At 45.5% G+C, this 27,425-nt stretch overlaps 1 protein-coding gene across 3 annotated transcripts in view; it reads right to left on the bottom strand.

The window, feature by feature from the left end:
- The window catches only part of ZNF407 (zinc finger protein 407), a 425,547-nt gene that overhangs the window by 88,074 nt on the left and 310,048 nt on the right, over positions 1-27,425 (bottom strand). The window contains exon 9 of one of the 3 annotated variants that reach the window (XM_046025173.1): positions 4,781-5,788. The exons of the other annotated variants lie outside the window; for them this stretch is intronic. Coding sequence (XP_045881129.1) covers positions 5,784-5,788 — 5 coding nt within the window. The 3' untranslated portion in view covers positions 4,781-5,783. Of the gene's footprint in view, positions 1-4,780; positions 5,789-27,425 lie in introns of those variants that run through there. 3 annotated transcript variants of the gene reach the window in all.

Genomic DNA, 27,425 nt, shown 5'->3' with positions numbered 1-27,425 from the left:
CATATCTAGAGTCTCCTAACATAACAGACAACATGTCCTGGATTCAATTTTTAAAAAATCACTTGTCATACCAAGAACTAGGAAAATCACAATGTGAATGAGAAAAGATAATTATCTTATGCCAACAGGAAGATGAATCAGATGTTGGAATAATCTGATGAGAAATTTAGAGCAGGTATCATAAGAATGTTTTTACCATAAATTACAAATTCCCCTGAAACAAACAAAAAACTAGTAAACCCCAGCCAGCAAAAAAATAAAAGTTACAAAAAGAAGCAAAGGGGATTCACAGAACCGAATTATACAATAAAAAATTTTGAAACTCATCAAGGGGTGATGACAGAGGACAGACCCTGTGAATTTGAGGAAAAACCACTAGATTTGCCCAACTGAACGAGAGAGGAAATAGACTGGGGGAAAAAAAGGAAGTGAGACTACGGTCCAGTGGGACAATAATAAGGAATCCGAACACTAGTGCAGGATGAGAGGCAAAACTGAAAACATATTTTAAATAAATACTGCCTGAACACTCCCCCAGATTTGATGAGAGAGACCCAGAGATCAAGAAGGAGATAACCTTAAAGAAATCCATGTGAAGACACATCACAGAACTTTTGGAAATTAGAGACCAAAAAGGAATCTCAAAATCAGCCAGAGGGAAATGATGCGTTACCTACACGGGAGCACGGATTCAAGAGAACTCCCACAGCTTTAGAGAGAATCTCTTCATTATGGCTACCAACAATGACCACTTACACTACAGCATTTAGCATTTTTAATGCCCTTTACTAGAATTTCCAAAATGGAAGGCATTTTACAAAGAGACTTCTACTTCGTTAGAGATTAAAACAACATCCCTTCCTTTACAAAATTGGGGTTATTACCTGCATAGTATATCTGGACCCAAAACGAAGACGTTCTAACACTACAGGAATCACAGTGATATGCTGCTAAGACCGAGACCTTGGAGCACAAAGCCACTGTGATTCCTTAGGCCGACCTGGGATCTTACCAGACAGCTTCCTCAAGTGATTCTGACATCAGCACTGTTTAACTTGGACAGATACTAGATACACATATTCTGTGGCTCAAAAAGCAAGAAAATATTAACCTTCAGCATTTGTTTGTAGAAGGTAAACTAAATTAAGTATATGTAATGAAAGCCAACAAACAAAACATTTAAAATCAGGGAACTAAAATGATAGAGAAAAGAGAAAAGCAATTTACAGTTTAGTTATGCTAGTTCAGAAGAACTGAAAAAAAAAAAAAAAAGTTGTTGAATCAAACAGCCCAGATGCATTTCTAAAATTTTCTTACGTGACAAAGCAAGATGGATCACTATAGATTCTATTATATTTAGAAGAAATTCCAAGGTTGCAAAGGAAAAAAGTGTTTTTGAACCAATCATCAGATTTTTCTTCATTCACTTTCACAGTGTTTTTATTGCAAATCATTTCATGGCTTTTCTGGACACTGGTTAAACTGGTGTTCTGACCAAAGATGCAGCAGGGAAGGGGGCCCCTGGGGCCTCCCCTGGGCAAAGTACCATCGAACCCTCTAAAGCCATCCTTCCCAAGACCTGCGGCTTCATTCCCTATGCTACTGTACCCCATTCCCTTGCAGACCAAGACCAGTGGACACCATGATGGGCTACAGTCACTCTGCCTCCTATTCTTATTCTGTTCTTATTCTTATACCTGTCCAAGCGGATTTCACATGGCAGGTGCACTCAGAGAAGGTTTTAGGCACTGACAAGTTTAACCTTGGCTGCAAAAGCCGTTCTTGTTCCCCAAGAGCCACAAATATTTCTGTTCATTCAAGGTCAAGAAGTGGCTCCAAGATGCTGGCCTTGGCCCTGGACTGCTTCTCTTCCCGAGAAACAATCCAAATGTAACTAGGTATTAGGCCTGGCCTGCGGCGGGCGGGCGGGCAGGCGCGGCCTCCCGGAGACGGGAGCAGAGGGAGCAGCATGCGTCAAGGCCGGGACCCAAGAGCAGGCCTGGCATATCTGGTACACACAGGTCTGAGGACTGAGGTTCATGAGGCAAAGAACATGGGAGTGGGAGGGATCGGTTCCCAAGGGGCCGACACGCCTCCGTTCCTGCAGGAGGCATCCGGAACGTCTAGTGTGTGCCAAGTTCAACGGACGGATCTTCACTGGAGGAAAAGACAAGCAAGACACCTGCTCCCAAGGATTTTACCTCCTGGTAGATGTTCAATTAGAAAGAATATGCCTAAAGATGTTGTATTAGACGTTATTTTGGACTCTAGTAAAGACAATTATAGGTTGAGTTATTTAGGGACTAAAGATGACAAAAAAAAAAAAAAACAAAAAAAAAAAACAAAAAACCAAAAAACCAGCAGGGAGGATTTTCCATGTATCAGGGAATTTTCTTTTCTTTTCTTCTTTTCAAATAATCTTGATGCCCAACACAGGGCTTGCACTCATGACTCCAAAACCAAGAGTCATCTGCTCTACCGACTGAGCCAGCCAGATGCCTGGATTGGGAATTTTTAAAAGGACGTTTGTGTTGTTTCTTAGCGATGAGAGGAAATACTTCTCATGTAGAGAACACAGAGTTTTAGGAATGAGAAAGACACATCACTGATACCATGTCAAAAGCAAGAAAAAAGATGCAGAGCAAGGACCATTAGAGGAATCTTCTTAATTAAATGAATAAAAAACAAAACCAAAACCAAAACCCAAACTTAGCACTAAAGGAAATGGCTTCCCGAGCTCTGATGAAAGTGGTTTTGGTCGAATCCCGAATCTAGTGCACCTGGTTTTCCGACCTGTTACCTTGCAGGTGTGCACAGCAAACTGCTGCCATTCCCCGAACTTCCCAGAAACCGAATCCACCAATCAAGCCTGGTCTGCTCAGAAGCACAACACAGTTGGGAAAAGAACACGGGTAAGTGGGTAGGTGGATCCATTCTGGTTTCCAAGACAGGTAAGTTCATTTTTTCACAACCCGACCAAAACGTAGAGAAGCCTCACTCTCCCGGAACTTTCCGAGGACCAGACAAGCTCCTGTAGGGGCACGAACCACTCTCTCCCCAGCGCACGGCAGCGGAGGGCACGGACGGCAGCTGGACTGCAGGTGCCTGCGCTCCCGGCCACTATCCAGCCCCAGGGTCGTGGACGAGGGCCCTAAAATCAACCGCCCAGCTTCCTCCTCCGTCAGATGGAGACAGCGGGGGTACTTATAGCAGAATGGCTGTGTGAAATAAAGAAGTTCAGTGAGCACACGGCTAGAAGGTCGGGGACGCGTGGGACGCTGAAATGACTCCTCGCCTGCAGAACACGGTCCCCACGTGGAGAAGAAGGGAGGACGGGAAGTAGCCCCCATTACGTTCTTCGGGCGCCTTAGACACTCTACCCAGCACGTCACACCTACTATCTCATTTAATTTCCCAGTAACGCTGTAATAAAGAAGCATGATTATCTAATGGAAGACAGTACTTTTTCTGGGATTTCAAACTTCAGAGAAAACCCCAATCACTCAATTCTTCAAAGCCAGAAAATAATATGGCCGTTAGAGTATGGCATATAAGCACTTGTGACACGAGGAACTGGCTGAATACGGCATACGATGATCTCACCTTGGGTCCTGAGCTTGGCATAAAGAAGCCAGGCTGTGGGATGCCAACTCCCCCCAGAATGTCCATCGTGTCAACACGGCCCTAACCAGGTACAACGGCAATGTGAAGCCATCACGCAGTCCAAAATGTCACCACATGTGATTCTGAACCTTTCTTGCTTATGGAGAAACTTGCAACCTGAAATTCTCATCTGCACCTACAAAGCCAACGGCAGACAGTCCACCAGCACACGCACGTTTTAAACCCAGAAATTACAACCGCTGTTGAAATCAGACTAATTTAAGCACAGCTTGGCTGGGGAGACGTCGCCTGCAAGGGTAATGAAGGGGTTCCCAAGTGTACTTCATTTAGAGAGGCCAAAATTGGCCAGTTTTCACCCAGGGGGAGAGAAAATGTTTCAAAGACTCACAAAAACACCACTTCAAGACAACAAAAATGTGCTAAAATGAATCTCTTCAAAGGCACAGCGGATGTCTACAGTTTGCAAAGGCAGGGGTGTTCACAAGGACACACATGGGTGTTGGGGCAAGGAGGACTCACAGGAGGGTCAGGAGCCACCAGTCCAAACCCAAGCCACCGCATCACAGGGACAGGTGAGTGGCTGTGACTGCACTGGTTCCTGATTTACGGGAATGACAATGAGCCCAATGACGACGAGGATGACAGCGGCATAATCTAAATTTAAAACAGACATGAATCTGTTGCAACTCTTTATTCTCTACGACAAAGGGACATTTAAGCAAAAAAGGTAATGGGCTTTAAGTACAAACATATAATTTGACTCACTTTGGTTTTGAACTCTGACTGGCAGTTGGTTTACTAAAACCCCCATTCAGCATCTACATCTGTGTAAAGTTTTGCAATCTCAAACAGGTCCTTTGAAATTAAAAATTTACTTGGGAGATGAGGTCCGAAATATAAATACTACCCTCTATTGTTAAGCGTAGCATGCTGACAATCTGCTTGAGGTTTATATAGAAAAGAAGAGAAATTCTACTAAACAAAGTAGGTTATATATAAATATTCCCAAGTCTCAGGCTCGGGAAATTTTCAGTCACCAAAAGGTCTGATGGAGAACCAGGCAGAGGTGGCACACTGGGAGACAGGTGTCCTTCACGTGTCTAACCTTCCCATGAAAATGTCCGCATCCCCATTCGAGCCCTGTCTGGCCGTGCCACCCGTCAGCCCCACAAGGATCGAGAGAGGTCTTCTGCGCAAACCGGGTGACCCTCCTCCCGAGGTGAAATGTTAGCCTTCTGTCCAGACCACGATGAACACCGCACCTCTGCTAGAATCTTAAGCTTCACAAGGTCCTGCGGTCACATCCCAAAACTGGAGGAGAAACCTCGTGAGCTGTGATTTTACTCATTCACTCGCCTCCCGCCAACGATTATGCGGTGCTCTTACAAGGCAGGGGATACGCAGGCAAAGCAGACGTGTCAGTCTGGCTCGTGTCCAGAAGACTTTTGCTTCCTTGTCCGTCTGCCCGGAAAGGTTTGGTGCCAGGTCTTTGCGTGGTTGGTTCTTCATCACACACAATACAGCTCACGTTTCCTCCTCAGACAGGCCCACTGTGAGTACTGAACTCCAGGTAAGCTCTCTGGAACTTTCTATCCTTAAACCCTGCATTCTGGCCTGCAGAACACGTACATCATCTTAAACGAGCTTCTTTGTGTATTTGCTCGTCTGACATCTTTAACGCACACGTGCTCGCACACTCGGGAAGTGACGGGGACAAGAATGACTCTCCCCTTTGCTGCCTCCTGACTGTGCTGTAAGCCACACTTACACACGTGTTGCACATACGGGGAGAAAAGGAAACACATACTCGACATTAAACACACGCATCGATACACTCATTGGGGCCCACAGGTGAGGCACGGGCTGTGGTTCTCCAGACAAGGGAGAAGCTGACAAACATTAACTGAGGGGTTCACGGAAGGCTTCACGACACACAGTGCTTGAGCTCATACTGACACATGTGTCCCTTCCACCGAGGGACAAGAAAGCATAGGTGAGAAAGGCATTCTAAATTCCTTATATAAAATCAGTGATAAACATTTTCCCCTCAAAGGACTCTTATCATAAGAAGAGTTGCCATTTGTTAAGTACCCAGTGGAAGCCAGGAGCGGAGTCTTCCGTATACCGCCTCAGTAAATCTGGAGGATGAGTACCACCACTCATTCTGTGGGAAAGAAAACGGACGTTCAGAGAGTTTAAAATACCCGCCCAGTCTATATACCCGCTCCTTCCATTATGGCACTACCTTGCTCCCCTAACAGAACTCATCTTCAAATTATTCTGTGAATAAAATAGGAACTGTCAGTGTAGACATGCAGGGAATTCACTAATTAGATGCTTACTACATAAATATCTTTATGTTTACACAAACTGACATTTTCAAGTTCCTCATCTCTATTAGGAATAACAGATTGTAACCCTCTCCTGTTTATTCCTCAAAACTGTTTCAAAACTCAATCCCTCATCTAGAATGTTCCATTAAGAAAATACAGAGAGAAGACAGTGAATCACTCAAAAAAAAAAAAAATCAGAAATTAATTTAATTAATGCAACACAGCCCAGAGAAGCTGGCCACATGCATGTCCTAGAGGTAAGAGTATCTGCCCGAGGCTCCTGGTCGACCAAGAGCCGTGCAAGACAGTCTGACTGCGCTGGTGTGGACTCGCTGTGGGCCTGACAGGAGCACTGGCATGGCTAGGTGAAGGGCGATCAGAGAAGGAGAAGCCCACTCGGTACTCAGAAAAAGAAACCCGGGCATGGGAGTACTGTGCTCAGCACCACCCAGAGAAAGAGATGCCCTGGAGATGGCCTTCAGGGGCCATGGGGCCACGGGGCTGGCCAGGCTGCTGCCTCAGGCTAGCACAGCAGGCCCAGTGCCTAAATTCAACTCAGTGGCCTTGTTCTGGCTGTAAACTCAGTGAAGCACCATTCTGACCATGATTTGGCTTCACAAGCAGATTTTCTACGGGAAAACGTGCTGAGTGCTGACAGAAGGAGTCCCGTCTACTTGACAGTAATTTATTTCTCACTTTAAAAGAAACATTTTCATTTTTATAATATCTTGCAAATTTTAGCTATGGTGGCTCTGTCAGATCATCTCTGGTTCTCGATAAGATCACGTTTCAAGAACTGCAAACTGAGGGCCACCTCCGGGAAGCCAGGTGAGAGCCCGCCTCTCAGGTCCCGTGTGAGACCGCCACACCAGAACATCACTCCCATGCTCCAAGCCTTCCTTCTCCCCAAACACATTCCTCACCGCCTTCAATCACTGCTCGAAGCTCGTCGCCTCCTTTAAGCCAGCCCACATACGTGCTGCACACGGCACACTGCGCTCCCCGACAGCGACGCAGATGGGGGTGCCAAAGGGAATGTGAACCAGGGGGGTGAGAGACACAGCCGTGTCCGCTGTCACAGCCTTCGTCTTTGCATCAGCTGGAGCGGAGGCTGCGTGTCTACATCATCCACGTGATACAGGACGTATATCACCTCCCTACGATACGGCGGGTCTGTCCTCCATCTGTCTACACCAGCCAGAGCTGCAAGTGTGGATCCGGACAGTGACCATGTGATCTGAGCGCGCACAGTGGGCCGTGGACATTAGACTGGGCAAACGGTAAAGCGGCCGGTGAAATCCGGTAGAGATAACTGCAGGCTGACACCATGAGGACATGGGGACATCGTCCCACGAGAAGAGGACGCTATAAATTTACTCCGTTTAACAAACAAGAAAGAACTAAAGTTGTATTAACAGGACACTGCGGACTTCTTTTCTGCCCTTCGGTTTATAGTCTAGCAAAGAAGCAGATTTTCGAGATGGATCGAAAATGGTGTTAGACTTCTAATAGGGAGCTTCAGAGAGAAAAGAACCAGGAAGCTGGGAAGTTACAGGGGAAAATATTCTGTCTCAACCTACAAAGGAACGTTCTGGAACTGGACCAGTGGGCTGCACAGACAGATCAGGCAGGCCCTGTCACTGTTGGGGTTGGTGGGGGGAGCTGCGTGTCCGCAGGTGGAGCAGGTACAAGAAGAGAGCTTTGCTGGCCCTGCAAGGCCTGTCCCAACCACAGGCTTTTATGTGCCACCCGGCTTGGGGTCTGCCGGCTTCCCGAAGCCCTGTGATGAGTGAGCTGACCTCCAGCACGGCTGCTCCGGTTCTCACGTGGCGGGACTCCAGGTAACTTCTACCACCACTGTGGAGAACAGAGCATTTGGAACTATTTGGAACATTATTTCTTTGAGAATTTTACCGGTGGAACTTAACCCCACCACTCCTTACCCATTACGCTGCCGTGTGGCTCCTAGAAAGAAAGTCTTGCTTCACAGTGAAGACACGTGGGAGCACGGATCATTTCAAACCTGACCCCCCGGGGGGAGTTCTCAAGGGTCCAGACGTTTTTTTTCACAGTTTGTTCTCTGCCAGATGGACTGAACTCCGGTTCAGTCCCCAGGTCCTTCCTGTACTAGCCCCCAAGTACCATGTGTGCCCCACGCCCCCAGGACTAAACCACACCCTCCAAGCCCACCGGATGTCCCACGGATCGCGCCCTAGATGCGCGCGGGGCAACACTCCCGAGCTTCTCCTGTCTCTCGGTGCTTCTGGTCCCTGCATTGCCTTTCACCCTGCCTGCCTGTGAGTGACCTTCAACTGTCCCTCAGCATTGTCCTCAGGATCCATAAGCCACTAACAGTTACCTCTCCCTTCACCCGCATCACGAGGCCACACTCAGGTCCCCACTGGTGGACCAGCCTGTTCCCCCGCCATTTTCGCATCTGCCTGGCTTCAGGACCGTCTCCAGGATGGAACAGAGTCACAGTGCTCGGAGCTCCGGTCAGAGTGGATGCGTTCTTGTGATAACTGCCCTTCGTGTCCCACCAGTAAGCCATCTGCTCTCTTTGTAGCAGTGCATGTTACAGACTATAATGGCACCCTGGAAGGCCAATGATGATGATGAAGTTCACAGTGGCTAAAATGGGCTAAAGGTAGGGCCTTAACGGCAGAAATCGTTTAAGAATAGCCCTTCCCCTGAGTATTAGGGGTGATGTGATACTGTGATTTACAGTAAATTCATCTGGTGTTTGTCCCCATTCCTGGGGAACAGTCCCTAAAGTCCTGTATATTCCTAAGTGATAAGAGCTCTAGGACCATCCTTTGTTTCAGTGAGGTCCCTCTGGGTGGGCCCTGGCTAGTTCCTGAATGAGGCGGGTCCCTAGAAAGACCAAGCCATCATCAGAGGCGTGGGATCTTCATCCCCACCCTCTACTTCTCGAGAGAGTGGGCCAGCAATAGAGCTAATAATGGATCATGCCTACCTGAGGAAGCAACCATCAGATCCCAATAATGTGGGATTCTGAGAACTTCAGGTCAGTGAACACATCCGAACACTGGGAGGATGATACTGATACAGAACTCGCTCCTTCACGGAGATAGAAGCTCGTGCTAGGGCCCTTTCCAGATTTTGCCCCATGTACCTCCTCATCGTTCATCCGGATCCCTTGTCACATTCTTCAGCAAACTGGTAAACATGTGTCCTCGGGGTCTGAGTTCCTCCAGCAAACTAATCGCATCCCAGGAAGACATGTGGAAACCTCTGATTTACTGGCTGGCCAGCCAGCCAGAAGCATGACAAGCTGGACCAGGACCGGCATCCGAAGTGGGCACAATCTTGCGGGACTGAGCCCTTAACCAGTGGCCTGCAGCGCTGTCTCCAGGAAGACGGGGCCAGAACTGAGTTCCACTGTGGGGTGTCTAGGTGGTGTCGTAGAGAACCGCCGGCGTGGGAACTCCCACCCTCTGGAGTCACAGTGCTGTACGTGGGGTTGTCGTGTGAGAGTCATGGAGACAGAGAGGAAGATGCTTTGAATAACTCGGATAACACACCTAACACATGAATTTTTCAGCCAAGTCATGTCTGCGGCCATATGCTGCATGCTAACGCAAATGATGTCTATTGCTAAGGACAGTCGCCACACGCGCTCTTATCCTCATTTTTAAACACACGGATTTACGTGGCTTCATATTTATGAAAACGCACTCGTTTCTCATCCAGTCAAACTTCAGCCTTTGGTAGCAATGCAAGCTTCAAATGATAAAATTAGGCTACCCAAGATTAAAAAAATTCAGGCTAGTTGTATTCATTAAAATATTAATAATTCTTGTGTGGTCACAAAGTCAGTCCTTCTGAAAGTACTGATTTCCTATGAAAGGACAAAGAAAACTTTCATATTATTTTTTCTTTGTCCAATATTTTTATTTTATACTCTTAGGCTCAAGAAAACAAGCTTAATAAAATAACTGTATTGACATAATCATATAGCTATTTATGACACAGGTTAAGCATATACAATAACAACCACACATAAAGAGAGGAGAGTAATGCAAGTATCGGTGTCTATTTTAAAAGTAATCATTGTAGAGTAAATCTGGTCTATTTCTCCTAAATATCTGTTTCTGGATGAGATAGCTTTGGAAATAATTTTAAGCAAGCTAACTGATTAAAAGATGTTTTTCTAGCTCATACTACATGCTGAAATTGGCCCCTTTCCTTTCTTTTTTTTTTTAAGAGAACACTGTTTTAAAATCTTGAGCAACTTAATGTCAGAAAAGTGAAGAGAAATTTAATTATTAGCTCTATTGCTGGCCCTTATAACAGAAGTAAAATATGTTAAAATACACATTTATGTGTGCCTGCACGTGTACACACACAGACACACAGAGACACACACACACACACATTCCCTTCTTTCTCTTCCTCTGAGCCCATTCTTTGTTTTTTTCCTTACAGTTAAGATCTCAGTTTTTCTCTGGGGGGGGGGGTGGGTGGAGAGTAACAACAATGCCCTTAAGTGCACCTGATTTCTCTTGCTGTCATGAGATCTATCAAAAATAAACTTCCCGTCTATACAATGACATAAAAGTAAGGTATTGTATCTGGGTTGTGAAAGATACTAGAATACTCTGCTGTTACATTCTTGTAGGATTAAAACAAATTTTCTGTATTTCTTTACACAACCATATGGAAATCTTTTCAATTAAGTATACTAAAGAACACTAAGAAGCATTTAAAAGCACCTAAGTAAAGCATACGGTTAGCAACTGCTGGGCTTAAAGACACGAAGATGGGAACAGTTTTCTCAAGAAACTTGTGTGTAGTCAGGAAGACGATCCTACCCACAACAGAAAGCACGACAAGGAAAAAAGCACCGCAGAAGTTTAAGTAGCCCGAGGATGTCTCCTTGGAGGTAAAGAAGCGTGTGGCGAGTGTGCAAGTAGGAAACACAGATGCCAGAATCCACCAGCGGGGCCGGACTGCCTTGCCCCAGGAATCCAGGGTCTTTGGCCAGAAGGCAGCAAGCCAAGTAAGGGCTCCAGGCTCAGACACAGATGCAGAGAGAAGGCTGGCTTCCACCCTGACTCTGACCGCCTCCTCCACCCCTGCCCCGCTGTCATCCCCTCTGGCCACCACCATGCTATCCCTGAGCACTCCTTTCTCTATAAATGAGCCAGGGTGACTTTTTTCAAAAGATAAGCCAACACAGCCTCCTCCTCTCTCGCTCACCCCTCCCGTGGCTCCGCGGCTTCTGTCAGAGCCAGAAGAAACTCCGGCAGGACCCCTGCAGACGAGGCCTACGAGGCCTACGCGGCCCACCCAACTGGCCCCTAGGTCGCCCTCTGCACACCGACAGCCGCTCCGCATGTTGCCCCACAACATTCGCACAGGGCTCCTGGGAGACGCAGAGAGCAAGGCACTGGGGCTGTGGCCAGGAAGGCGAGGGATAACCCAGGAAGGCACAGACACAGAGCCTGGCACACACCGAGGGGGAGGTGCGTGCGTCAGCTGCCCAGAGCTCACAGCCGGTCTCGTAAGTGTGAGCAGACTCACTAAGTTATCCGTCCTTTTATTCTTAATGAGCTAGTCTTTGCTCTAAAGCGTGCAAATGGTCTTCTTCTTGGCTTTGCGGGCTGCTGGTCACCTGGGTGTCCATTTCCCATGGACGGGAAGGGGTAGGGGCACTACGATGGGGTGAGGGAACCTGGGAGAACCACCCTCCCAGAACCCCTGGGAGAACCTGGCTGCTGCGGCTTCTCCAGCAACCCTACGTGCCACTGTGCGGGGATCGGGATCTAGCATGGATGTCTAAAGTTCCCGTCATGTTTTCAGGCGCACTGTTAAGTATGATGAGAACTTTCTAGGATTGCTGGTTCACCACCTAGAGCCTACCCTGTATGACAGCCCTAGTCTCCAACTATCTTTGGTATTTTCATTAACATTTTTTTAAAAAATGATACTCATAGTGATTATTTTTATTTAAAAAGTCTGCTTAGTTCTGAAAGTTAATACCTATGAAGCAAACTTACTATGAAAATGAATCAAAGCTAACAATGAGATTAAAACCTACGTATAAAGATAGTTAATACTGAAAATGAAATAAATCTACAAATATTAAGTTAATAAAAAGAGAAAACTATATGTTCAAATAACATGCCATGTTTCAAGGTTTCAAGATCACACTGTGAGGTGATCAAGAAGAAATATGGAAACACTGACAGTAAGGCACCAATCTCTGAGAAGAGAAAGCAGTACGAGGCACAGTGCCAAGGGTAAGCATCCGGAGAACCCACGTGGCATGAGACACCGCACTCAGGGTTCTGGAGTTCACCCATTTTCTACTAGATCCCCACACAAAACTGTCCAGGCAATTCAACAGGGTGACCATGTGACTAAAACCTAATGAGAAAAGAAAGCAAGAACAGAGCGGGAATGAAGCAAAGGACCTTGGCCCCAGACCAAGGGAACGCCCTTGTTCCTCCTTACCTGCACTCGTCCGGCCCTGTGGGGATTTCTACTGTTTACAAGGCACTGAAGAAGCAGGGAACATCTTCTGCTTCTGGAGTCTACTTAAAACGTCTGCCTCATACACAACAACACAAAGGTGGGCAAGCGTGAAAGCCTGGAGACATCTGGGAGCACGGCTGTGACGGTCTTAATCCCCAGGTTGTTTGGACTCTCATGTGCTTCCCTGCCACGCACGGAGGGAGTTTAGACAATTACTCCCCGTTAAAATACTTAGTAGGTGCTGATTCCAGAATCGAGAAAAAAAATTTTAAGAAGGTGCACATGAAGGTATTAAAATCTGGATCTTGGTTGCAAATTTTCAATGTTGACGATCAACTCAGTCCCAGTAAAGGCAGTAGCAAAAGGTCAAAACAAAATCATTAAAGAAGTTTCTGAAGCTTCTGGAAGCCTCATTAAAAACCACATCCTGTTAAAAGTACGAAAACCCTGGAGAGTCAAGTGAGAGAGATGAAGTATGTGCGTTCAGAGTATCCCCATGAGCAAGAAGATGGGAGACGTCCCCAGGTTCAGAGAGCACTTAATTCCAAAGCTACTTACCACAGAGCAAAAGATAGGCAGTAGGTTTCTCACCAACCAATGGCAACATTATCAGAACAGCTTTGACGAAGCCTACGGCCACCAGACCCTGCAGTCCTCTGTAATGTCACAGCAACTGTAGGAAGGGGCTAAGAGAACACTCTCTGTCGCTGGTCAGGAAGAATCCAGCCCGAAACAGCTCTGCCCTTCTCCCGCACCCCCATCTCCCGGAGCCCCGCCTCCTGCACAGGCTCTCACACCTTGACAAGTGAGCCCCACAGAGGCCCACACTCTCCTTAGCAGTCGAAACAATGAGGACACACGCAGGCCATGTGGAGGGGACTCCAGGGGGCCTGAGGCCACACTGCTCTGGCTCATCTTGTTAACTGATTACTTGCTTAGCACGGTAACACGCTACACATGAACGCTGGTAGCGAGAGATCCGGGAAGGGACCAATGTTTCCCGGCTGCCATATATGGCCGCCCCCACCCTGGCAGGGGGTGGGTCTGGAAGGCAGGAGCTGTGGTCACAGATGGTAATCCCTCAGCCCTCCCGTGCCCCACAGGACTGGGAAGAGAAACATGGGGCGCCCTCTCGTGGGCGGCCCGCTGCTGTGCGCTGGCCTGCGGTCCCCTGGAGCCTACTTCCCAGCCACCAGTGCCCCGACCACCCCCGCTGCCCACTTCCTGTTGGCTCAGCACTATTCTACTGCTACTGGGAAGCCACTTGGAGCCATCAGCCTATCCATAACTAATGGGAGGTCACAGAAAAAATCCACCCGTTTCTTGATTTTTGCTATTATGTGAGTTTGATTTTCGTTCTCCGCACTATCTCTGTCTCTAGAGGGGACCGGTCACCTCGAACAGATTGAGGATTCCCGCCCCCACCAGGGTTGTGCTCTTGGTGTCCATGCCCCTGTGTTAAGCTCAGATTTCAGAGAACATTCAGGATGCTATGGGCTTTCAGCCGACTCCGTGATCTCATCAGCAGCAGGGAACAGACATCCTGTTCATCCAGAGCCCCTCAGAGTCCTCTGTGGGAAAGAACATTTGAGGAATGGAGTTTGTGCCTAACTTGTCTATACCTAGACCTCCGGGCCTTCCTAAGCCATAAACCCTCCCGATGGTCTCCGACTCCACCAAAATTATATGCACGCCTTTCCTTATAAGTGTAACGAATGAAAGTTATGGAAGAGATTACCAGGAGATTTGGACTGTAAAGGAGTATTATTTGTAATTACACATAATTGTAGTGTATCACCCTGGGAAGACCCAGTGAGCTCATCTATTAAAATTTTGTCCTTTATTTTACATTCAGGGAAGTAAAGCAGAGAGGGCCTCATGCAACCAGTGACCGTGAGCAGCAGGACGAGGTCCCAGGACCCCTAGCTCCTGGAGCAGTGGGCTTGTCATTTGTCAATTTTCCCTTGCTTCTTACGAGTTCCAATGGTTCGTGATACGTGTTTGATTTCAAATGTGTGTTTGCCTGAAACTTACCGACCGAAAGCATAAAATGGCTTACGTTACTTCAATATCCTTGCTCTATTCACCACCAGCCACATAATTCCACCTCTAGATCCCTTCTCCTTCTGGTTCTGTAACTTCTATAAATCAGCACAATGGCTTACTGTAGATTTACCGGATTCTTCAAGTTTGCTTTCCAACCTTTGGATGGTCCTTTCTTTTCCTATGCCAGCATGTTAATTTGTTGAAATAAAATCTTTATGTAAAACATCCTAAGAGTTAAAAGTTACAGTTGTCTTATATGGTTATCTTCATTTTTGACTTTCTTTTTCAGACTACATTAACTCTGATTTGAAATCTTATTTTGAGGACAGATCTTCTAAGTGTTGTTTTCTCTCATTTCTAGTTAAAGTTAGCTGAATTTTTACATGGCCTTCTTATACACGTTTCAAGCGTTTACATTTCAAGGTATTGCTGCTCATTTCACACCCTTGCCCAACATATTCTCTTTAACATATCGTCTTCCCTCCCTCTCCGAAAAGGTAAACTTGACCTGTCCATAGGATCATCGATGGAATGTGATGAGAGTTTTTTTTAATTATAACTTTCAATACTACAAAAAAATATTTCAGGATGACATATTAAGTAAGAAATTTATGTGGTACTGTTGGGAATTCCAGATACATTATGTGGGAACTCAGAACCAGACCAATAGTTTTGACAGAACTGAAACTTTAAAGGGGTGTCTACTGATACAAAGCTTCGTATAAGAAAGGGCGAACAGGGAAAAAGTCAGCTAAAACCCAGCAATCTGGAACATGTGGCTTTACAAATACACTGGCCAGCCTGAGTGACAAGGCCAAGCGGAGTGAATGTCAGCGGACACCTTACAGTAACAGGCACAGATTATAAGAAATTAGCAGCAAAATAAGATATTCCCATGGCAGGTATAATGAAAAAAGTGGCCAGTGAGCAAAAGTTCCCATGAAAGAAAATTAGTGGACAAAGGGTTACGAAAGGAATTCCCTCTTCTAAATAGTTAAAGCAATACAACGGAAAAGGAGGACCAGTCACAAAAGAATACCATCTTCCTTGAGGCAGCAGAGATTACTTTCTTTAAAAAAAGGAGCTCGGTAATCCAAGCGTCTGACAGGTTCCTGGTCCACTGCCGACCAAGGGTCCCAGGGTCTATTGTTAGCTTTGCACGATTGTTTCACCTTGGAAGTCATTCTCTCTCTCCCTCAATAAAAAAGAGGCGGTTGAAAGGTCATCAGAAGAACCCAAGAAAAGAAAGAACTGGAAGGATGTGGAAACAAAGGGCTGGGGCGGCGGAGGGGGAGCCAGGGCTCCTGGAGAGGCTGGAGCAGAGCTGCTCAGGCTTCGCTCCCACTGAAGGAGCTCGGTCCTGCCCACCTGTCTGTCCAGAGCTGCTGTGAGCCGAGCTGGGTGCTGAGGCCACGCTGGCTGCAGGAAGCATCCCCGCTCCGAGAGGGGGTGAGCAGGGGACGAGGAAGGACTCATACCACCCCCCCCACCAGAGCCCCGGCGGTGGGCACCTGCTGCTGCAGCCTGTGCCCCGACGTTCGTGTCTTAAAGATTTCTCAGATTTATTTTCTCAAACAAATGAAGCCGCTTCACATCACACCCCACCGAAGTACTTCATGTACTTTGCCAAGTCCGGCAGCGCAGCAAACGAGACTCTGAAACTCCCAGACCGGCTGCAATCAACAAGCAGCTCCGGCGAGGCCCGCAGAGAACACACGAACCTGGGCCTCCTTGACCCACAATACTTTTAATTCTCCCAGGTCACACGCAACCAGTGGCAAGTTCGGCTACATGAGGGAATACAATTCACTAGGAAAGAAGGAGACTATGTAGAAGAGCCTTGTCTACAGGACCCACACACTTGCTTTCCCCCGTTTTCAAGATGACGCAAGTAAAGAAGGAAAGCCCAAGGTGATTCCTGGAACCGCTTTGGTGCAGCCCAGCTTGGGACAAGGGGTGGGACTGGAGAGCGGCACCTGCCTCCTCCTCTGATCACACTGACAAGGGAAACCAGTTAGACCACTAAGCCTCACTTGGGGCAATAAGACAAACAAACATTTTTTCAGTGAAAAAGCTACTTGAGAACTCTAATAGTATTAAGCCAAAGAGGATAAGCTCGTATGATTAAACGCACCTAAAGAGAATTAAATTTAAATGTACTTAAAAAGTCTCACTCTCAAAGACAGCAACATAGATTAGTTGCTCAAAGTTGGAGCTTAAAAATGGCCACATTATTTCAGTCATGATTTCCAGGATATCTGGTGACTTTTATTTTTCTGAAATCTGATTTTTTTCTACCATATTTAGGCTTAAATCATTTGTTTTTATTTTGAATGCATCTCTAATGTAAACCAAAACACTAAAGTCATTTTCAGTTTCAATCCAAAAATGCAAAAGAAAAAGAGAAGCATATAAATTGTTATAAAATATGCATTAATGTTTTCAATATAATTATCAGAATTTATGTTTCATTTTAGAACTAAAATACAAAGTAAATAAGGAAATGAAACAATTCAAAATGGGGTTAAGATATTTTCCCCCTGATGGTTCACATTTTCCGACAATTCACAAAATAAAGTACATCTTTTAAAAGGGCAAATTTGAAACTAAGTCAAATAAAACATGCTTGGTGAAAAAAGAGCAATTCGAAGGGTTTGTTTATTTTTCCTGGGGGCAGGGCAGAAAATAAATTCCCTAGTTATGAGAATCACAAGGTTCCCCCAGCCCTCGAAGTAACAGCTTTGTGAAATCTGAAACCTCTGTCTTTATTCACACTGTTATTCACAAAACTTAAAATGATTCTCTAGTTTGGAATACATGGTTTGAAATGCTTTTTTCCTTTTTCCATTTTAGTCTGTCATGTCCGATGTGTCCTTGCACATGTGTCTCCTTGTTCTTGCTGTGCACGTGCTTTTGCAGGCTGCGCGCCTGGACGGTGCTGCTTAAATACAAGTTCATGGCTAAGGTCCTAAAACCATCCTCACCTATCAGCCCACCCTCCAGGCGACGACTGAGGTGAGGCTGTTGCGGACACAGATACACGGCTTCCGGCAGCCCTGTCTAACTTCAGAAAGGAAGGGCAATGTTAGGGCGCCTGTCATTCAGCTGTCACCTGCGGGCTGAAGGTACACAGCAAAGAGAGCCAGAGAGGCAGCCCGAAGGCTGAGAGGCGGGAGAAACCCGGCTCTGCTGAAAGGGAAAGCGAGAGTGTGATGGAGAGCAGTGTTCCTTCGGAAAGACTGCTTTAATCACCGTGTTCTTAGTAAGAGCCCTTGCCTGGTTCAAAAGGGGGAAGAACAGAGAAAGAAGCATATTAGATTAATGACAAAATCATTAAAAAATTGACATATTAAAACTATGTAAAGAATTAGACTCATTTGACACTGGTATTCATGAAGAAAATTTTAACAACATTATAAATAAGATGAATAAAAGAAGGGGAAAATGAAGACTTTATGGGAAACACCGCATGCTGTCATCAGCTTTGAGAACATGAGTCAGGAATTCTCTCTTAAGTCTTTTTAATTTTTTCAATGTTAGAATTGATGCTGCCACATATTTCAATGATATTTAAGCCATGACAGCAGTTTTCTAGGCAAGGGACGCATCGCCTTCAAGAAGCAAAACTCTTTTCTTTTCTCTAAATAAGCATAATAACCGGACAAGCTGTTTGAGAGGGAAGGAAGAACCGAACCCGGAAAAACTGCTGCAAGATCGAAGAGCACCTGCAGGAGACACCAGAATCTACTCAGTGGGCTAAAACAGATTTTTTTTTTAGCATTAGAATTTCCATTAAATCTTTTGCAGAAATAACTTCCAGCTCCCACTTTCGAAAACATCTCGAAAATATGGACGGAGGGTTTTACTTCTGATTGGCGCTTCAAGTCTAGAGAGTCCTGGAGGTGGGGGAGCAAGTCGGGGTGCACTGTCTCTGGGCTACAGAAGTAATTCCGGAAGTGTCGTACTGCACCTGCTACAGACTACGGAGAGACGCTTATAAACCATCACCAAAGTAACGCGAACCCGAAGTCTATTCAAGTAAGCAGATGAACAGAAAAGAGTTCAGTGTTCCTGCTGTTGTAGGTAAAGCAAGGACTTGCACTTCTGTCGCAGAAATACAGATGGAGACAATGAAAACAAAACAAAACAAAACACAACAAGAAACCCAGGGCGCACTCCTCATTTTTACTCACAAACTGCGAGCAAGGAAGGAATCATGTTCTCCGGAGCGGAGACGGTTCTTGGCCATGTTCGAACACTGGTGTGGCACTCAAAACTGTTTCTTTCAAACTGCTTTAAAACTAAACATAGGCTTTCCCCCCTTCTCTGCTAATTACACACTTTTCCGTTAAAGAAGCAAGCCCTTTATTGCTCGTAATTCCAGCTATCACTTGCCTGGGCATCTTCTCGGATCAATAGCACATAGTTAAGTGGAAGAAAAGGCTAAATGTGATTGCTATTTGCAAAGCAAGGATTAATTTTTAGTTTTTAAGTGCTCTTGTGTTTCGTGTTAAAATAAATTAAATTCCAGTCACAGGTTCAGGGTAGCTACACATTCGGAGCTTTTTGTTAAATATCTCTCATTTTTTACATGTTGAATCCTGGCATAGGTTATAATAAAATCCAGTGTACATTCTGCAATTTTCCAGGTGCTGCTGGTGGCCATACATCTTGGATGGCAAAACTACATGGGTTGTAGCACCATAAAAATCAATAAATATTAACCTTTTCTGGCACCCTGTGCACGGGTGCTCTATCAATTGCTGTCAGGTAACAGAACAGTCAGTGATGAACTGTATTTCTCCGCTAAGGGACCCATAATAAATTTAGAAATCAATGTAGATTAACATACTTTTTAAATAAAAAAATCATCAACGGGTTTTTATTTCCTATAGAAAGAACACAAAAGCCAGTAAGCCCACATTCTGAGAAGGTGCCCTGGGTGGGGCACAAACAGCAAGCAGGACGCTAAGCCAAGAACAGAGTACTTCACACCTCTCTCTGGCTCCCCTTCGTGATGTGCATGAGATGCAACCTGCTTTCAGACTGGAGGTGACACACTAAGAAGCAGGAAAATGTTTATCCCATACGACACCCGTCTTATTTCCGTCAGCCGCCCACGCTCTTCCAGACGAGCTACAGATGATACCTCGCATCATCTAGCAAGGGTTTGCAATAAAGGCGACAACTGCTCAGTAGAACCAGAATGTCACTTTATGCCTTGGGACTGTCCTCGGGGTCACCCCAGTAGTGGCCTTCTCACTCTGACTCCACGCCACCTGCAGGGCCCTCCTTCGTACAACACTGCCGCTGGCCTTAGCGCGCGGCGCCCGGCGAGCGACAGACGGCCGGCTGGGAGCCGCCAACGCCCACACTGAGCACTGTGTCCCAGGTACTCTACGGTGCACACTCTGGTCCTCTCAAGACTTGACTTTTAGCTTTGTAATTGTAGCTCCATCTCACTGGACAATCCAATGTGTTGATAACTCAGGAGGGGAATGCAGAACTAAGCTGTCAAATTCAGTCATTTAAACAGCAAAGTGTAACATTATTTGCAATCTCACTCATCAGTATATCCAGGCCGAGGCCTTGATGGAGAACAAACATAAAGGTTTTCATGGCCCAGTTCCCTTAAAAAATACCGTGGAATTTCAATAGGGCAGCCACTCAGACAAATAGCTCAATCATCAGATGGAAAACGAATGCTCCATCCAGAAGGTAACAGCTGTGGGTAAGAGAACTTCGATGTGCTAAAAGCTCTATTAACATAAAATCTAAAAGTTAGCCGTGGAGGAAAATGATTTTACACTTACCACTCTTTCAGCGACATCTGTATTTTTAATCTCTAGATAAATCAGCTAAAGAAAAATCAGAATTCTTATGAAAATAACAACATACTAGTTATAAATCTTTGGTTGTAAATTTTAAAATGGCTTTTTTGGTGGAAATAACTCTAATGAATTCATTTCTTTGCAATAAATAGTAAGTGTTAAAGCCTGATGATTTTCAAAGTGACTGCTTTGGGGGTAGAATGAGGAAAATCTTTAAAACATATTAATAATAGATCTTACAATAGGATCTACTAGGCATTCATTCCTCCAAGACAGCTTGGTTCTTAGATGATGTCAGAAGGCAGCAGAAAAAACATTCAAGTCACCCAGATTCATCAGGAAGTCTCTAGTATTCGACCATCACACCTGACCCTAAAGGCAAGAGCTCCTCCCACAATGCAGGGCGGGCACGGCAGGTCCACAGGGCATTCGGCTCACGGCCGGGGCGAGCACGTGGCCCAGAATCACTGTGGGGCTGGCAGTGGCCCCCAAGAACATGCTTCAGGCCCGGACACGAAGTGCCTCATGAAAAGCCTGTTCCAAAATGGCCAACTTCTTCTTCTTTCTTTTCTAAGCTTAAGGTTAGAAAGGCTAAAAAGATTTTCACAAACCAGTCAAGGAAAGTCTTGTCTATTTTAAGTCAAGTCTGATTAGCATCACGACAGCGCTTGCCATCTGGATCCCTGACCCCACAACTCGGCCAGGGACAGGTACACTTCTCAGCCTTTTCCCCCATGTTTGTCACCAAAACTTAAGCAAAAATGAAAAACAAAAAACAAACAGAAAAATATAACATCCTGAGAGATCACCCAAGATTAAGACAAGCTCCTAGAGACAACTGTGATGATCTCAATTTTTCTATGTAACAAGCATCCACGAGGCTACAGTACATTTTCCAGAATCAAAAAAAAAAAAAAAAAAAGAAAGAAAGAAAGAAATTAAGAAAGAAAAGAAAAGACCACTTTCCCTTTTGCGGGAAAGATGTGTGCAAAAGGGATTGAGGCAGACATAAAAATCACAATCTCCTTTTTCTCAGTAGTTTCTATCAATAATAGCTTATAGCCTCAGTGTTCACCAGCCCCACGGAGTATCCATATCCAGAAATGGAGATAATTATTTCTAGGCTGACAGATTTTATTCTAACACCACCCTGCCATCTTGCAGCAGTCATTGAGAATATGAAGAAATTCGTATACGAGAAGGGAAATAATTCCAGCCCGAGAATAGCTTTGTTGACTTTCTACATGAAGGAACAAAATAATCATCAGTAAACAACACCATCACCATTGCTGGGGAAATTCTTCCTTTCTTCGTAGAGTTCAACTTTAAAGCCCTGCATTCTCTCATCCAACAGCATCTTTGATATGTGGCTCTACGCCGATAACATCAAGCACAGCTTCGTGTAATGGGACACAAATGAAGGGAAAACCCCCAGCAAGTTCATCTATGCTTAAAGAAGGGAAAGTTTACCTGCATAACCTATTTAATGCCACTCTGGGCAACTCTGGTCTATTCTATTACAACCCTTCTTGTCCTTGACATATTCAAGTGTGTGCCTACGAGCCCCTCACAGTGCACCGTGTGTGTCTGAGCAGATCTATGTATTTGCTTTTGGTTTTCCTTCTGTGCCTGGATCACCCTAACCTTCCAATCGAAGGGTCATTACTGAGAAAACCTACTGAAAACTCCGCGTCAGGATTACAGGTCCCCACGGAGCACATGTGCTCCACCAGCGAACGGGAGCGGACGTGTGTGAGTGACAGCTCTGGGCCACTGCGGGGCGTGGGGGAGTGTGGCCTCGGGCCCCAGAACACACGAGAGGAAAATTTGGGATTTAGATAAGCAAGCACTGAGGGATTAGCAGAAGTCTTCTGCAATTATGAGGTGCGCCACAAAATCAGGGCGGAAGTTTGATGAAAAGTCACAGGAAGAAAAACTGTGTCGTCTCTGGCAGTTTCCAGAGAAGCGGCGGCGTGGAAGGCACTGGAAGCCGGCGGCCCGGCTCTGGTGCCCGTCTCCACCGCAGGAGCTTGGCCGGCATCCTTCCGGGCCTTCCGGCTCCGTCCCGCTCAGCTAACGAATGGGACTCCTGTGCCAGTGTTTTGAAAGAAATGTACATTTTACACACATGGCTCAAGCAACCCGATTAAGAAATAAACAAACAACAATGGAAAGTGTTCATTCCAGAAGTGCGTGCTCCCCCTGGTCACCTTCCCTCCAGTAAGATCGGCAGTGTCACTTGGTCTGCGGTCAGTGGGCTGGAGGTGACCCGAAGGATCGCTGCGCCCGGCAGACACTTGGTAAGAAGCGACTTCGTTTTTCTCACCACGGTCTCCCAAGCAGGACTCGGCGCGCCGGGGTTTTGACGGGACAGACGGCGGGAGAGTCCAACTGCATAGGCGGCGCGGCGCTCGCGAGTGATACCGAGCCTGCCCCGTCACTGCACTGTCACCTTCCTGGCTTTCTGATTCCCTCGGTTCGAAACTCTCTCCACCTCTTCAAATTCTGGCTTCTCCCCATGTCCTGGGTTGCCCCTGGAGCCTCATTCCTCAGCCCAGCTTGCCGGGACCCTGCTGGCCTGGCTGCCCACGGCCTTGAGGGAAGGTCTGTTCCCTAAGTAGGTCTGTCAAACACCACCGCCCCCAAACCCTGACTCCCCTGACACACTGTGTCATTAAGAGTTCTCCCTTCTGCAGATGTCCCCTCTGCGGCGGCAAGTCCCACTTGTGACGGACAGGGACTGGGTGCCTTTCTCCCGGCCGAGCCCCGTGCGGATGGGTCACGCGTGCTCTGTCCACAGCACCCTGCCTGCATGCTCCCCTGCATGTTCCAGATCCCGGCGGAGCTTTCGTGGGTGACTTTAAGGAGGTACTGTTCAAGGACCACCGCGAAGAGACTGGCTGTAATCTAAGAAGCTAATTCTCTGACCGCCATGACCAGAGAAGTTTCTAACTCGTTCCGCACACAACAAGCAACGCCTCAAGACGACAGAGGTGGTAAGTTTCACAAGCGCACTGCGGGGAAGACCTGAGCTGACTTGAGCACAGCTCGATCGCGGTATCAGGGAACGGCTTTTGTGTTTGTTTTTTCACCATCCCATGCTGGCGATCTTGACAGAACTGGAGAAGAGGGTTCTATTTCCTTAATTCCGATTACTGAGGTCTTTAAAATAGTGTTAACAGCATCCACTGCCTTCCCTTCGCACGTTAAAAAGCAACACGTGGTAAGAAATACAGAAAAGCTTGCACTGTTAGGCCCACCATTTTTTTAAAATAAGTACATATGTTACAAAATGAAACGGGGGACACTTTCAGCATACCATTTTCATATCTTTTCAGATGCTCTTAAATTACAGAAATAATATATGTTCGTGATGGAAACAAACCACTGCAATGCAGACCTACATAAAGAAAAAATGCTCAGGGTCCATTCACCATCTCAATGGACCCCCGGAGATGGCCAGTATCAAAAGTTCGCCTTTGTCATTCTATGTGTTTCTTCAAGCTCAGACAAACACACATGGGGGGTGGGTACCTTTTCCTTCTTGAAGAAAGAAAGAGTCGCAGCAGGCTCCTTCCTGTGCAATTGAATCACGCAACGCAGGGGCAGACATACACACGCAGCTCATCTGTAACTGCTGCGTGTCTGTCCGCCGTACGGACAGTCTCCTCCTGATGGGCACCAACAGCTCCGGGCCATGACGACAACCCAACAAAGCAACCTCATATACCAGTATATTTATTCCCGAAGAATGATGCTTTTGTAGAATTTCTGAGATCAACAGTGTGTGCGTTTTAAAATCCAACAACAGAGTTTTATTTAGCAAGTCACTCTCCCATCAGTAATGTACAAGATTTCTAACTTCATGGGTCATTTTCAACCTTTTAGGTTTTTGCCAACGGTTTAAAACTGGCATCTTATTGTTGTAAAGTACTGACAATCAGTGAGGTTAAACACCTTTGTCCATACTTACCGGTAATCTGCATTTTAAAATGTTTATTCAGATTTGTCTTTTGTGTGTGTGTGTGTGTGAGAGATAGGGAGAGTGGGGGGGAGGGGCAGAGGCAGGGGCTCCATCCTACGACCCTGAGATCATGACCTGAGCCAAAATCATGAGTCAGACACTTAACTGACTGAGCCATTAGGTGCCCCTAGATTTGTCTTAAAAAAAAAAAAAATTCATTTGAGAGAGGTTTCAGTAAATTAGGAATAGTGACCTTCTGTGGGAATACTAATTATATTAATCCTGGCTCTGTCTTACATGTTGCAAATATTTTCTCATAATTGATTGTGAAGCTTTGTTTACTCTTTTTCCCTTTTTGGTTCTGTCTTTTAGGTCTTCTGTAACTGTGAGGTCATACAAATATTATGAGGTTTGTCTCCATCATCGCTTGACTATGTAAGAATTTAAAATAAAAATTCAATTCATATGAATATTTTTAGAAACAAAGATATAATACCTTTCCTCCTAATTATTTGAATCTACTTCTTTAGGTCTTTCTCCTTCACACTTCAATTACTAAGTGTCTGGGGTTGACAAATAAAAGATTTGAAAACACAATTAGTTGTTTATAATAGTTCTTTACTGGTCTCCTGGTCAGATTATTATCGAGCTAACGAACACCACTGTATGCAAAAACTCTACTTGCTACTTTAGACTTTGTTTTCAACTAGGAAGCACCAGTGTGATGCTATCGGTAGAGGAAGATCCCATAAGAAAGGCCAGTTTTCTTGCATTTCAATCCTCATTTGCTTCAGGAGATTCACTGTCAAGAGTCCAAAGTTAGAGAACGACAAATAACACGAGAGAAACATGGAGTGTGAGAAGTCTAGTGGGTGTTTTAGGTATGTATGTTTAGATAAATGTCAATGTATTACAAACAGAATTTATGTCCTAAATTAATAGAGGATACATGATCAAAAATGCGAGTTTAGAATGTAAGATACGTTATTAGCCCCCTCTCCTGGGTCAAGGGTATCCATCCCTACACCAGCTTATCCTCACAACCTCGACCACATCCTACTCCGCAATGTCAATTCTGTCTCTGGGGTCTGATTCTTTCCCTCCCTGTGCTTCTGTAACCCAGCCAAGGACAGGGGAGCTCGCTGTCTTTCTTCAGTGGGGTGATTACCACCTATCCCTACTCTGCTTGGTACAAACACAGGCAAGTTCCTTTGTGGACTGATCACTTTCTAGAGGTCATTCAGACCATAATTTCAGGCCCTCGCCACTATCCTGATGGTCCTTCTTAGGAAATTAGACCCAGTGGGAACGTTTTCTCCCTCTGCTTAGTCTATGGGTCAGCATTTTCCTTCCCTTGTAGTTCTTAATTCCCTTAAGTGGCAATTATTTAAGACATAGTTAGAGAAGGTGCAATCTACATTCATCCAATAAAACCTAAATATTAAAAAGGACAGAAAAATTCAGCATGGTTACTAAGGATAAATGGGACAGCATTTAGCATTTGAAAGGTACCAACGAAGTGGTACATGAGTAAATGGATAAAGTTTAAAAAAAAAGATTAGAGGTTAAAAAAAAAAAAAAGATTAAGAAGAACTAAAGGGCACACTATGTGTCAAAGAGACAGAGCATCTTAATTATAAAAGGTTAATATCACAGTCAGAGTCAAGAAATAGGTGGAAAAACCACTCTAATAAATACTACCTAGAAATCCACCCAAGGCAGCTGATAAAGACTAAATTTTAGATTTTTAATGAGCATATGATAAAAATCAGATTAGCACTGTGGTCCAAAATATTCTCCACAGAAGTACCACGCTGGTGCCGAAAACATGATGCTTGGGATGAAATCACCATGTCTGTGGCAAGACATGTTAGAAAGACTATGATCACTGCACGGACACAAGAGATGAATGCGCCCTAAGCTAACGGTTCTAAAAGGAGCCAAAGGAGAAAGGTTAAAAAATTCTGAATTTTATGTGGCCCATTCATAAGGAAATGGTGAAACTACTGGAATGGACAAAAACCACTGGAATGGATTTAATTAAAATGACAATACCCTCACAAAGCACGCAAAAGCTCGGACCGCAAGTATACATGGAAAATGACAGGATGCGTGAGCTGTGGATACTGTGGAGCATAATGTGTGCAGGCCAGCAGGCGGAGTCCTCATGAACTCCACTTCTTCCTGTGGTCTTCATGTGAGAGCAAGTAAACACCTGTGAAATTTTAAGGACTGACTGTATTCTTAAAGTTTTAAAACTTAATCTTCATGATTTTGTCTTTAATTTAACTCCTCATCTGCCTGGTGTATCAGAAAGTGGCATTTTGCCAAGAAAATCCAACATGTGGTATTTGTGAGATACAGCAGACACATGAAAAGCTTCTGGGTTGAAAGTGAATTTTCATCTATAAAACCAGATTAATTCCACTAGGACCACTTTAAAGGTTTTATTCAACTCCCACAGTTAGAAAAGGTCTAAGCTCAGGGTGCCTGGGTGGCTCAGTGGGTTAAAGCCTATGCCTTCGGCTCAGGTCATGATCTCAGGGTCCTGGGATCGAGCCCCAGTCTGGCTCTCTGCTCCTCGGAGTGCCTGCTTCCTCCTCTCTCTGTCCGCCTCCCTGCCTACCTGTGATCTCTCTCTGTGTCAAATGGATAAATAAAATCTTTAAAAAAAAAAAAAAAAGAAAGAGAAAGAAAAGGTCTAAGCTCTATCAACAATCCCTTATTCTTCAGCTCTCAAAACAGTTCTGATTCTGTGAGGGAACTCTGATCGATTTAACACTCCTGAGACAGTGACATCTGACCCAAGAGTCACACGCGACACAGCGTGGCTTTTTCAAGCAGCAGCATCACGGCGGCCACACTGAAACCAGGGCCCGCCTCCACGTGCCTCGCCAGCCTGGTAACCTCACGATCTCCCCTGCACTAAACTGGGAACTATGGTAGTATGGTGTGGTTTGGGAAATTAAATGAGACGATACTCTCATTTTGTGGACACAGCCCACTAATCTGGCGAAGGTAGTGCTCATATGTAATCGCTCTTAGCACATAGGATGTGGCAAGTTATTTAGAATATAATGGAATGAATTCAACATTTCTTTTTAGATCTTTCCTATACGCCAAAGA

The sequence above is a fragment of the Meles meles genome, chromosome 12 (assembly GCF_922984935.1).
Source record: "Meles meles chromosome 12, mMelMel3.1 paternal haplotype, whole genome shotgun sequence".
In the NCBI taxonomy this organism is placed as follows: Eukaryota; Metazoa; Chordata; class Mammalia; order Carnivora; family Mustelidae; genus Meles; species Meles meles.
This window is presented reverse-complemented; position numbering and strand designations above follow the sequence as displayed.